The 13,017-nt window shown below is 44.6% G+C and overlaps 1 protein-coding gene across 2 annotated transcripts in view; it reads left to right on the top strand.

Moving 5' to 3' along the window:
- The first annotated feature begins 3,388 nt into the window (after nt 1–3,388).
- TBCK (TBC1 domain containing kinase) overlaps nt 3,389–13,017 on the top strand; it is a 494,232-nt gene continuing 484,603 nt past the window's right edge. Inside the window, exons 1-2 of one of the 2 annotated variants that reach the window (XM_069743716.1) lie at nt 3,389–3,493; nt 5,815–6,046. In XM_069743716.1, the coding sequence (XP_069599817.1) occupies nt 5,854–6,046 (193 nt within the window). In that variant the 5' untranslated portion in view covers nt 3,389–3,493; nt 5,815–5,853. Of the gene's footprint in view, nt 3,585–5,814; nt 6,047–13,017 lie in introns of both variants that reach the window. The other variant, XM_069743717.1, reaches the window with a different exon arrangement.

The raw sequence follows: 13,017 nt of genomic DNA, 5'->3' as shown, positions 1-13,017 counted from the left end.
AGCAGAGGGCGCCTCACCGCAAATGAAGGTAAATATAGGTCATTGACCTACTTTACCTTCATTCCCCGGGGTTTTGCAGCCACGAGCAACGTTGCTTTAGTAAAGCTCGTGGCTGCAAAATATTTTAACCCCTTCAGAAGGATTTACATCGTTGGACTTTACAGATCTGTGGTAGGTATGTATATTGTTTGTTTATTATTTTGTTTTTATTACAGAACGAGGGTCTTCAGTGACTGGATTGGGCGTAGAATAAATTATTACAATAACCTTTGTTTTTATTTCATTAAAGTGTTTGTGTATTTTTTAACCCTTTACTACAATTGGATTAATAATGGATAGGTGTCATAATTGACGCCTCTCCATTATTAATTTGGCTTAATGTCACCTTACAATAGCAAGGTGACATTAACCCTTCATTACCCCATATCCCACCGCTACACGGGAATGGGAAGAGAGTGGCCAAGTGCCAGAATAGGCGCATCTTCCAGATGTGCCTTTTCTGGGGTGGCTGGGGGCAGATGTTTTTAGCCAGGGGGGGGCCAATAACCATGGACCCTCTCCAGGCTATTAATATCTGCCCTCAGTCACTGGCTTTACTACTCTGGCGGAGAAAATTGTGCGGGAGCCCACGCCAATTTTTTCCGCCATTTAACCCTTTAATTTAGTAGATAGAACGGCCAAATTTTGCAGATACACACTACTAACATTAGTAGTGTGAAATATGCAAAAAAAATGGGGAGAAGACATGATTTACTGTATGTAAACCATGTCTCAAATCATGTCGGGTTTAGGAAGGAGATAGCAAAAGCCGGTAATTCAATTACCGGCTTTAAAGCTATCTAGCGCTGGAATAAATATTAATATATATACATATATGTGTCTCACTGACATATATATATATATATATATATATATATATATATATATATATATATATATATATACCTATTCTATGTGTCCACATTTATTCTACCTATTCTTCTGTAAGCTGTCAGTGTGATTTTACTGTACACCGCACTGAATTACCGTCTTTTCTCTCTAACAGCGCTGCGTATTTCTCGCAAGTCACACTGCTGGTCCGTGTGTGATCTGTATTTTTCACGCTTCCATAGACTTTCATTGGCGTATTTCTTGCGCAGTACGGTGACAAACGCAGCATGCTGCGATTTTGTTTGGCCGTAGAAAGCCGTATAATACTGATCAGTAAAATACGGCAGATAGGAGCAGGGGCATAGAGAATAATTGTGCCGTTTGTTTTGCGAGTTTTACGAACGTAATTTCTGCGCTCATACGTCCGTAAAACTCGCAAGTGTGACGCCGGCCTTATACTGCATTTGTACTTTAGGGTATTATTAATTGGATAGTAGGGGTTTCCTTATTCATTAGGATACTATATTTTCTATATGTATATTTACCGTGGCAAATTATGATAAAATATTTTTTTTTTTATATTATATCTATTTTTGAGGGGCTCCATTATTGATAGTGGTGGATGCAGTGGGTCATCTTGGTTTTTAACATGGCATTTTATATTTAATAAATTGGATATAGTATATTAGGTGTGCATATTATTTTTGGATAGCTTATTTCTCCTTCTGCTCTCATGATTAGCATGGCATAGTTATGGTGTGCCGTGTGATGACATTGCTGCACGTTGCAGGTTCACAGTCCTCTCATTTGGAGCCCATGGCATACTGGTGTGGCCAGTGGCCCAGTATACTATGAATCGATTCAGTCATTTGTAGCCATGCCCCGTTTTCACCTTTCTCTGGCAGTCCAATGGACAATTAATGGAGCAGCGGTTGAGCTTGCACCCCTGTGCTCTATTCAAGACAGGCCCATTTTCAGGATTGCTGGTGTGGTCAAATCCCCAGTGATCAATAAGTTTAGGAAATAATTTTCAACAAAACGGGAATAGCCCACGTCAGCTTGTTAACTGCTGATGATCTGCAGATATAGGGTTAATCTGCTAGTAAGTTGCATTACAATTCTGTCGTCTGCCTTACTGGAGCAATTCCAGTCCAATACTGTGAGCAGCGCTGTAGGTCCTGGGACTCTGATTTACAGTGCGCTATGCAGAGATGTGCTGCGAGCTGTCAAAGTGCAGTATAGTGAGCGGTGACTGACAGCTCTGTGTATGACCTCAGGATGCTGCCTGCACAGCAGATGCAGGGTGCGGACCCTCAGGGTGCTGCAGGCCCAGCATATGAAGGGTGCGGACCCCCATGGTGCTGCAGGCACAGCAGATGCAAGGTGCGGACCCTCAGGGTGCTGCAGGCACAGCATATGAAGGGTGCGGACCCTCAGGGTGCTGCAGGCACAGCAGATGCAGGGTGCGGACCCTCAGGGTGCTGCAGGCACAGCAGATGCAGGGTGCGGACCCTCAGGGTGCTGCAGGCCCAGCATATGAAGGGTGCGGACCCCCATGGTGCTGCAGGCACAGCAGATGCGGACCCCCATGGTGCTGCAGGCACAGCAGATGCGGACCCCCATGGTGCTGCAGGCACAGCAGATGCGGACCCCCATGGTGCTGCAGGCACAGCAGATGCGGACCCTCAGGGTGCTGCAGGCACAGCAGATGCGGACCCTCATGGTGCTGCAGGCACAGCAGATGCAAGGTGCGGACCCTCAGGGTGCTGCCGGCACAGCAGATGCAGGGTGCTGCAGGCACAGCAGATGCAGGGTGCTGCAGGCACAGCAGATGCAGGGTGCAGACTATCAGGGTGCTGCAGGCACAGCAGATGCAGGGTGCATACCCTTAGGGTGCTGCAGACACAGCAGATGCAGGGTGCGGACCCTCAGGGTGCTGCAGGCCCAGCATATGAAGGGTGCGGACCCCCATGGTGCTGCAGGCACAGCAGATGCGGACCCCCATGGTGCTGCAGGCACAGCAGATGCGGACCCTCAGGGTGCTGCAGGCACAGCAGATGCGGACCCTCAGGGTGCTGCAGGCACAGCAGATGCGGACCCTCATGGTGCTGCAGGCACAGCAGATGCAAGGCGCGGACCCTCAGGGTGCTGCAGGCACAGCAGATGCAGGGTGCTGCAGGCACAGCAGATGCAGGGTGCTGCAGGCACAGCAGATGCAGGGTGCAGACTATCAGGGTGCTGCAGGCACAGCAGATGCAGGGTGCATACCCTTAGGGTGCTGCAGACACAGCAGATGCAGGGTGCGGACCCTCAGGGTGCTGCCGGCACAGCAGAGCCGAGGTTGGACATTACAGCGCCGCACATACTGCAGAGGGGCTGCACTGGGAACAGACAAGGCTGTGTTGGCAGCACACCATAAGCGCCTGTCACCTGCTGGGAACTGTCGCCAATCCTTCCCTCAGTCAGCGCCGTGTGACCACACGGGAAGGCCTAGTGTACCGGCGCCTACCGATGACGTCACGGTCACATGACAACGGTTCTGTCCATGTGTAGTACAGTGGTGTTTGTGTGCTGAGGTCTGGCCGGCCGGGAGAACAGGCGCCGTCACACGGAGGAACACGGGGTGAGACTGGCAGGGCGGGCGTGCAGCAGGGTGTGACAAGGCTGTGTGCAGGCAAAGTCCTGCTGTCTGTCTATCTATCGATATATCTACAGTATGTGTCTAGCTATCATTCTATTATATATATATATATATATATATATATATATATATATATATATATATATATATATAACTAGGGCTCATGCATCAATAATGTCACAAGTAGATATTGGGGAAGAAAGAATGGGTGACAACTTTGTGATCGATGGGGGTCCGAGCACTGAGACCCCAGCTTTTTCAAACTCTGTACTCCGCTCTCTCTGTCAGTCAAATAGACGATACATTTAACAAATGTCAGTGGTTCTCCCGGGGCTCGCTGCCATTTTATCCCGTGATCCCTGCTGGCAATCACCGCTGGCCTTCCTCTTATGGACATAATTGACACTTGGAGGAAGATTTGATTTCTCTAAAGGAGCAGGCAGTGAAGCCAGTGCTGACTGGCCACATGGATGTCACGCAGAGCCCCGGGAACACCTGTGAGTATAAGTATTATTATTTTACTGCGGAGAAACAGGGATTCACCATGGGTTGTCCAAGCAGTAGACAACCCCTTTAAGCCAGTTGTGCACACCGTGGCCTGTGATAGCCCTCTGTGTGGTCCTCAACCATCTGTATAGTGTGGAGAAGACCAGTGGTGCATAGCATCATAGAGATGGGGAAATGTAAGGCCACGTCCCCACGGTCAGTATTAGGCAGCGCTATGGACGCAGCACATGTCCACTCCGTCCAAAGCGCTGTCAGCTTTTGTTCGCACGGTGATTCCTCATGTGTTCACTGAACCGTGCGGAATCACTGTGTCCTATACATTGGACTGTTGATATTTATCTTGCGGAGACTGAGCATTTCGGCAAGATAAATAGAGATGCTGCGGTCTAGAAAGACGTGCCGCATGTCCGTCTCCACAGGTAAGCTGCGGGCATCCGTGCACGCATAGTGGACATGGGATTTCTTAAAATCGCATCCACTATGCTGTAACATCTGGACGCTGCGGTGTACACAGTGTCCAACCCGCAGCGTTTACTGACCATGGGAACATACCCTAAATGGTGTGGTTACCGTATTTCTGGGCCAGCTATATTTTGTCAGGATAAGCAAGTCCTGACTCCTATAACTCATATGCAGGCATTGCAGGACCTTAGGTATCCATAGTTACGACCACTACCAACTAGCTAACTAACTGCCACTATATCAGTGGTCGTAATCATGGATACCTAAGGTCCTGCAATGCCTGCACATGAGGAAAGAGACATAGCGAATCATAAAAACTATGCTACATTTCTAATTGAAGGTATTTGCTAATATTATCATTATTACACCTGCTACATATTGGGATAGGATCTTGGAGAGGGGCATACTCCTTTAAGCTGACCATACAACCAATGTGCATGAGGGTGCCCCATCCAGGTTCCTTCTATAAATTGAATGGGCACCTGTCATCAGATCCATTCTGCCTGAACCACGCACAGCATGAATCCGAGTTGGCCGGGGTTATTGAGGACTGGTATTTCTCTTAAACACTGCAGCATTTCAGAGAAAACAGAGTTTGCAAAGATGGCTAAGGACTTTGCGCTTTAGCTAACTAATCCGAGGTGATCCCTGGCCAATGTCTCCGCAATCCGATCCCCATGACGGACGGGTCTCTCCCTATTGGCAAAGTCACCTGAGCTGAACATGTATACATATGGGGGGATTGTGACAGATAGGTCATCAGTGTGTGATCTGTGGAGGTCTGACCTAGCAGCTCTACTATCAGCTGCTCACTCTGGTGCCAGCGGGATGTAGACAATATAGGGAGCTGCAGTGCACAACTCCATTCAGGGTGTCGCTGCCGGTACTGCAGATCAGCTCCTGTTCTCTTCTATAGCAGCTGATCTGCAGCACTTGGCAGCAGCCACTACATACAGATGATGAGCGGCCCCCAGGGTTGTTATATGTTGCTAACGCTGACACAATTTAGAAGAACAGAAGAGAGCGGTTTGCTGCTGTTGGATTTCATTCACAAAGCAACACCTAAACTACTTTAGGAAGTGAAAGGTTTGTAAAGTTTTTCACCTGGATGTAAACAAGAACACTTCCACTTACTGATCCAAATGGAGATCTGTGTCATTGTGTGGAAGTGACACCCAAAGTACAAGAGAAAATGCTCTTCTACAATGATAAATCCACTGATTTGCTAGGATGCATCACGTATGCTGCAATCCTCTGTGTCTGTGAGTACGTGCATGTGGCAGTGGCAGTCGTAGCATTGTCTTCCTAATCTATGCTCTGTCTTGTGTTCGCAGTTCATTCCTCAGCAAGTCGCCGGCAGCCCTCCCTCCACCATGGCTTCTCTCAGGGATGCAGGACTAGGAGCTTTCACGTTTTTCGCATCAGCACTCCCTCACGATGTATGTGGAAGTAATGGTCTCCCTCTTACTCCAAACTCTATCAAAATCCTGGGCCGATTTCAAATCCTCAAGACCATCGTCCACCCCCGACTCTGCCAATATGTGGATATCACCCGGGGCAAACATGGTAAGGAGGCAGTGCTCCCTAAAGACATTATAAAAAAAACTTGAATTGTATCATAGAATGTTTGTTAGAGTTGGAAGGGACCTCAAGGGTCATCGTGTCCAGCCCCCTGCTCAATACAGGATTCACTAAACCATCTCAGACAATTGTCTGTTCAGTCTCTGTTTGAAGGCTTCCATTGAAGGAGAACTCGCCACCTCTCGTGGCAGCGTGTTCCACTCATTGATCACCTCACTGTCAAAAAGTTTTTTTCTAATATCTAATCTGTATCTCCTCCCTTTCAGATTGAGTCCATTGCGTCTCGTGTTTCCATGTGCAAATGAGAATAATGATGATCCCTCTACACTGTGACATCCCTTCAGATATGTAGACAGCTATTAAGTCTCCTCTTAGCCTTCCTTTTTACAATCTAAACATTCCCTGATCCTTTAACCATTCCTCATAGGGAATAGTTAGCAGTCCGCTCACCATCCTGTTAGCTCTTCTCTGAACTGAAACAATGGAAAAAATGTATTTTTTTGTCGCCAATCTGCTGCATATTTTACCTTTGACCCTTGGCAAATCTGCAGCAATTTCTTTTATTGTGAATTCGGCTTATAAATTATCAGTCCTATCATGGTAGTTAGAAGTCATCTGTATATGAACAGGGTTAATGGGCCCTGTCATTGGGACAAGTTGTTTCTTCTAAAAAACCCACTTTTCCTTAGAGAGGCGATTTAGATACAATGATAGGGCAGGGAACTTTGTATTTTTTTTGTCACCTAAAATTGCAGCTGCAAATGGTCCTTTATGGGGGTGTGGATCTATCAAAAGAGGTCAGTAGTCACAGAAGGGATTGATAATGCATTTTTAAACGTTGCAGTACAAAAAATGGAGGGGAAATTTCAAGGTAAAGTTGTAGAGTACAATAGAGTTATTCCACAAGCTGAAGGATATGGATCACTGTAATGCCTCAACATAAGGCGCAATGAGGGTAGCCACTCAATTTGACAAAGACTGTAAAACTGCAGTAAAAAAATATACAGAGGAGTTAGTTATCCATTGCATAGTATTGTGTTTTCTTGTGGCCATGGTGACATAGTGAATAAATCCGAGTATTTTATTATGGGATCTTTAATTTATCACCTATTAACTTTGTCAACATCAATAGGGAAACAGCTTTTGAAACACAGAGGAAAGAAAAATACCCTCTGGACTGCTCCAGCTCATGACATGGGTATAGCTCTAATGGATGTTATTAACCATTAATCTGACCCCTTTAAGATAGGCAATCTATGAGATACTCTTAGATAGTGTCCTCCACTAGCAGCTTCCTGTGGCTCTAGGCTCCAAGCATGCAGTGGCAACATTAAATTGGATCTGTCATCATATATCCCAATATAAACTACATATATTATTAAATAGATCTCTTATACCTGATGAGTCTGGTGTACTTGCTACAGCTTTTAAAAAAGGGCCTTCTATGCCATGTGTTCCAATGGCCTTAAGCATAAAAGGCCAACTCAGGCGATCGAACGCCTCTTCAGCATCCAAACTCCGGAGAAGAATAGGTTCCCCAGATTTTTTAACTATTTCTGTAAGATCAACTTCCCTTCTGGCGTTGTTACCGCCTTGTCTGAAAGGGACTGCCAAGATGTTTTGATGAAAGCAATGTGCATCCAGAAGAAACAATTGCTATCTTTAACAGTTGTTAGATATTCGCTTCATTCCTTTCAAAACGTAAGAGGCCTCTCCTGTCTATTCGATATGATACACTTTATTGATACACTTTATTGATCCCGGGGGGAAATTACGGTTCTTTTAGTCTCAGTCTTTTATTATAGGGGCTTCATCCTGGAGGACCAATAGGTATCCTGGTTTAGTTGTTTGTTGGCAGAGAGGATGAACCCCAAAAAGGAAAGCTCTTGGACACAAAATATACACTTCTCAGGTTTAGCGAACAGGAAGTTCTCCCGTAACCTATGAAGAACCGCATGTACATGATCAATGTGAGATTCTTTGTCAGGTGAAAAAATATGAATGTCATGAAGATATACAACCATAAAGTGCCCATTGAAATCAGAAAATACATCATTGCTGAAGTTTTGAAACACAGCAGGTGTGTTCATAAGGCCAAAGGGCATTACTAAGTTTTCAAACAGACCCTCAGAGGTGAGAAATGCCATTTTCCACTCGTCCCCCTCATGGATACGGATAAGGTTATACGCTCCCCTGAGATCCAACTTGGGAAACCACTTAATAAATACATCTCACTATGGAAGCATTAACCCTCTTATTCATTCTCAACCACAAGTGTATGAGCAAATGATAGAGGGACCACATCAAAAGACTAGGACACTCCAAATTGCAATACATCATACTAAAAAAAATGGAGTACAAATCCAATTTAGTACAAATATATATATAAATTTAGTACAACATACATCAGCAAGCAAAATTTATATAATATGTCGGAAAAAGAAATAACAATGTCAGCGAGGAAAAAACAAGATGGACACAAACCATGTGGCCACCAAACACTGCAAGATATATCAAGAGTAAAGTGCCATGTGCTATATAAGTAATTAGGATAAGGAGACGCTCCAGGACATAGTGACTAATCTATCACACATATAAATCCATGGAACACCCACAAATATCTCACCAGTCTAAATATATGCCCAGTCCTGGGTCCCTTACCCATATCGCAGTGACAGGAGGTCCACACAGTGCAGCCCCAACTCCACCCCCTGACGAAGCCGACGCAAAACGCGCATTGGGGCTGCACTGTGTGGACCTCCTGTCACTGCGATATGGGTAAGGGACCCAGGACTGGGCATATACTTAGACTGGTGAGATATTTGTGGGTGTCCCATGGATTTATATGAGTGATAGATTAGTCACTATGTCCTGGAGTGTCTCCTTATCCTAATTACTTATATAGCACATGGCACTTTACTCTTTATAAATCTTGCAGTGTTTGGCGGCCACATGGTTTGTGTCCATCTTGTGTTTTCCTCGCTGACATTGTTATTTCTTTTTCCGACATATTATGTAAATTTTGCTTGCTGATGTATGTTGTAATAAATTTATATATATTTTTGTACTAAATTGGATTTGTACTCCATTTTTTCTGAGTATGATGTATTGGGAAACCACTTAGCCCCAAACAATTGGTTGTAAATATCTGGAAAGAGTGGTAGGGGGTAGGTATTTCTCACCGTAATTTTATTCAGTTCCCGAAAGTCGAGGCAAGGGCGTAAACCACCGTCTTTCTTTTTAACTAAATAATCCAGCAGCCACAGGTGAGACAGAGGGAAGGATGTGACCTTTGCGTAAACTTTCAGAGACATAATCTTTCATAGCGGTGCTTTCTGGGCCAGAAGGATTGTACAAAGGGGCCTTGGGCAATTTAGCACCCGGAATCAGATTAATAGTACAATCATAGGGGTGATGTGGTTGCAAGACCTCAGCCTCTCTCTCAGAAAACATGTCTCCAAAATCTTTCAGGTACTCCGGAATGCCCTCCAGATTAACGGAAGACACAGAAACAACAGAAAGGCAACCATTAGAACAATTAGGACCTCAATTAACAATATCTTGAGATTCTATAAAAATTTCAGAATAAAAAAGAATAAAGTTCATAGATGACCCACAGTTCACAAAAGCTGAAGGGGGTGTGTAACCATGTCTACATCAAAATTCCACCTCTAACAGAATCTTTTGAAATGAGTAAAACAGTACCTGTGAGTCTGGGTGACCTCGACAGTCACCCAGATTTAAGCGTTTCCAAGCAAGTTGTCAGACGGTGGGCAAGAGGGGCAGTCCTTCTTCTTCCAATGTTCCGGATTTTCACAATAGAAACATAATCTCCCTTTGATTCGCCAATTCCTCTCCTCCTTGAGGTTAGTGGCCCCAACCTCCATAGGTTCCGTATATGGCATCACCTCGGACTTAGCAGGGTATACTGGAACCTCTCGCTGAATTACTCCTCTCTCCCGCAATCTCCGATCCATGCTAATGGCCTGAGTCATGGCCTCCTCCAAAGAACTAGGTGGCGGATGGAGATCCAGAAAGTCCTTGAGATGATCCGAAATTCCTCTCCTGAACTGGCATCTTAAAGCAGAGTAATTCCAAGACACCTTGGTGGACCACCGTCTATACTCAGAACAATACCATTCAGCATTAAGTTTACCCTGGGAGAGACCCATGATCATGTCCTCTGCTACCCTGACCTGGTTCGTCATAAATCAGTCCTAAAGCCTCAAAGAACCTATACACAGACATACGTTCAGGGGCAGTAACAGGTGAAGAAAAAGCCCAAGTTTGAGGACCCTCCCTGAGTATAGAGATAATTATTCCCACCCGTTGACTCTCATTTCCAGAGGACCTGGGTCTAAGGGAGAAAAGTAGCTTGCAACTCTCTCTGAATGTATGAAACTTCTCCTTTTCTCCAGAGAAAGTATCTGGGAGCCTGACCGTAGGTTCAGGAGAGTGAAAAGAAATATCAATGGGGTCGGATTGCCTAATGACTAATTGTGCCATAGGACCCTGAAATGACTTAACAGCTTGAGTAAGTTCCCCCTGGAGTTGGTTATGGGAAGTAGCAAAAGCTCTATGTTCCACTGACAACTCCTGCATCATTTGGGTCAAATTTAACATCTGATCTGCAAGAGCACGAAGTGGATCCATAGAGAGAGAAAAAAATGTGTGGCCAGTTATGACGCTGTAGTACTAAGGGTTAATGCAGAGTAACACAGACTCCACTAGATGGCAACAAAGTATAGAGTGAGCTGAAATTCCTGCTATGAAGCAGACACACAGTAATACAGCGAAGCTACCACTAGGTGGCAGTGGAGTAGTCAGAGAGCCGAGTCAATACCAAGAGAAAACGCAGTATCAATGGAAAACCACAGAGCAAAGTCAGACGAGAGCAAAAGATCAGTACCGGTTAGTAACTGATATACCAGAGGGGGGAGAGAGAATCAGGTCAGAGCCAAGTTAAAGTCTATACCGGGGAATCCAAACACACAAGGGAAAAGGGACAGGAATGGGTAGGTGGAAGGTAGGCAGACACGGGTCGGGTCAGAAAAGAGCAGCAAGACAGGTCAGGAACTCACCAGAGCCAGCTAGCATGCCGAAGGCACTCAATATAACTGGCACTGCACACAGGTAGCAGCACCAAGATATAGCAGACCGGACATGGGAACTAGGCAGGGAAAGTTAACCCCTGACATGATCAGACTGGGAAAGGTAAGACAAAACCAAAACCCGGCCTGGATCATGACAGTGCCTTGGTCTTATCAGCACCTGAGATACACCCTCACACCCCCCTTAATGACCTCACACAAGCCGCTGCGGGATGTTCTCAGCCCTTCAGGAATTTATGAAATTCCCAACTTATAAAATATTTTCACCCCAGACATTTGCAGAAGTTTGAGATTGCCACCATATTCTCCAAACAGATTTTACCTTTGCTCAGAGACCAGACATGATATGGCTTTTGTCAGCTATCTGGCCACTATTGGAGTTTATATGCAAGTGTTAGTTATCAAAAAATATGCATACTCTTCCCCTATTAGTGTTGAATATGAAAACATATGTCCCATCAGTATCTGATTCATACAGGCTTCAATATTCATAACTTCCCACCAGTGCCTCAATGTCTGCCAAGATGTTTTGATGAAAGGAATGTGCATCCTGAAGGAACAGTCTCTATCTCTAACAGTTGTTAGATATTCCCTTCATTCCTTTCAAAACTTGATGCCTCTCCTGTCTATTCTATAAGTCTCAGTCTTTTATTATAGGGGCTTCATCCTGGAGGACCAATAGGTATCCTGGTTTAATTGTTTTTTTACACCCGGGATGTATTGGCTTCAAAGGAAACTTGAATGCAGAACTATTCATATCTTAATTTGCTTCCTCACCATCTGGCTATATGAAATTCCTTACTTCCTTATGTCCATTGTACAATTCTATGTAAAAGAGACTCAAAGCGTCAGCTCTTGTTTCTACTGCAAATCTGTGTATGTGGGGGGTGAATGCCCTCTCATTAGTAGCTTCAGTGATTTTAATATTTTATATAGCAATCACAATTATTTTTTTTATGGAGGCAGAGCTAAAAACAGCTATTCAGACCGGCAGTGTACCTCTTTTTTAGTTTTGTTTTATTCATGTTTTTTCTATTTTAATCTAGCTTTTTTATTTATATTTACCGGTATATTTTCATTTATTTTACACACTGTGCCCCCAATAAGGTCTTAAAAGACCTTTGGTGGGCATTTTAACATTAATATTTTTTTTTTATTGCTGATGTCCGCTATCCGCCTGCACAGCTGCAGAGCTGACTACGACCCAGCATCTCAAGGTCCCTCCCTTCAACTAGTAATCACATGTTCACTGGGTCCAGAGAAGGAAGCACTGTCAGTCTGGATATTTGTAGTCTTTGGGCTGTATAATAAGCATTAAAAGGATAGGCCACAATTTGAAAAATTACTTTTAAAATGCGTAAGGCACCCAAGTAAAATAAGAAAACATTATAGTAGCCTCCTGAATTGATGCTTATTCGTCGATATCGATGACATTGGCTGCAGCTCTCACATGACAATCAATAGCTTCTGCTTGGCCGCAGTGTTCTCATGACTAGGCGCCGACATCACTGAAAGAGCAGCAGTGCAGAAAGTAAGCATAAGGTTTTCTTATTTTACTCAGGGGACTCAGACATTTAAGAAGTGTTGTCCCAGTAAAAGACATGCCCTTTAAGCATTAATATCATTTCACTCTCAGCAGGTGTGTTCCGGCCAGATTCCCTTTTAGAACATGGAACTCTGTTTTCGGTATGTGAACTCAGTGTTTATATGGTTCCATGAAGGGGAGAGCAACCTATCATTGGGTCCCCAAGTATTCCTGATCCTAGTCTAATTGCTCTTCATTTTCCACGACCTTCATTTCCCTTATGTGCACACAATATTCACTGCTCCCTAATCGTTATTACC

Source organism: Ranitomeya imitator, chromosome 1, assembly GCF_032444005.1.
Source record: "Ranitomeya imitator isolate aRanImi1 chromosome 1, aRanImi1.pri, whole genome shotgun sequence".
Classification (NCBI taxonomy): Eukaryota; Metazoa; Chordata; class Amphibia; order Anura; family Dendrobatidae; genus Ranitomeya; species Ranitomeya imitator.
This window is presented reverse-complemented; position numbering and strand designations above follow the sequence as displayed.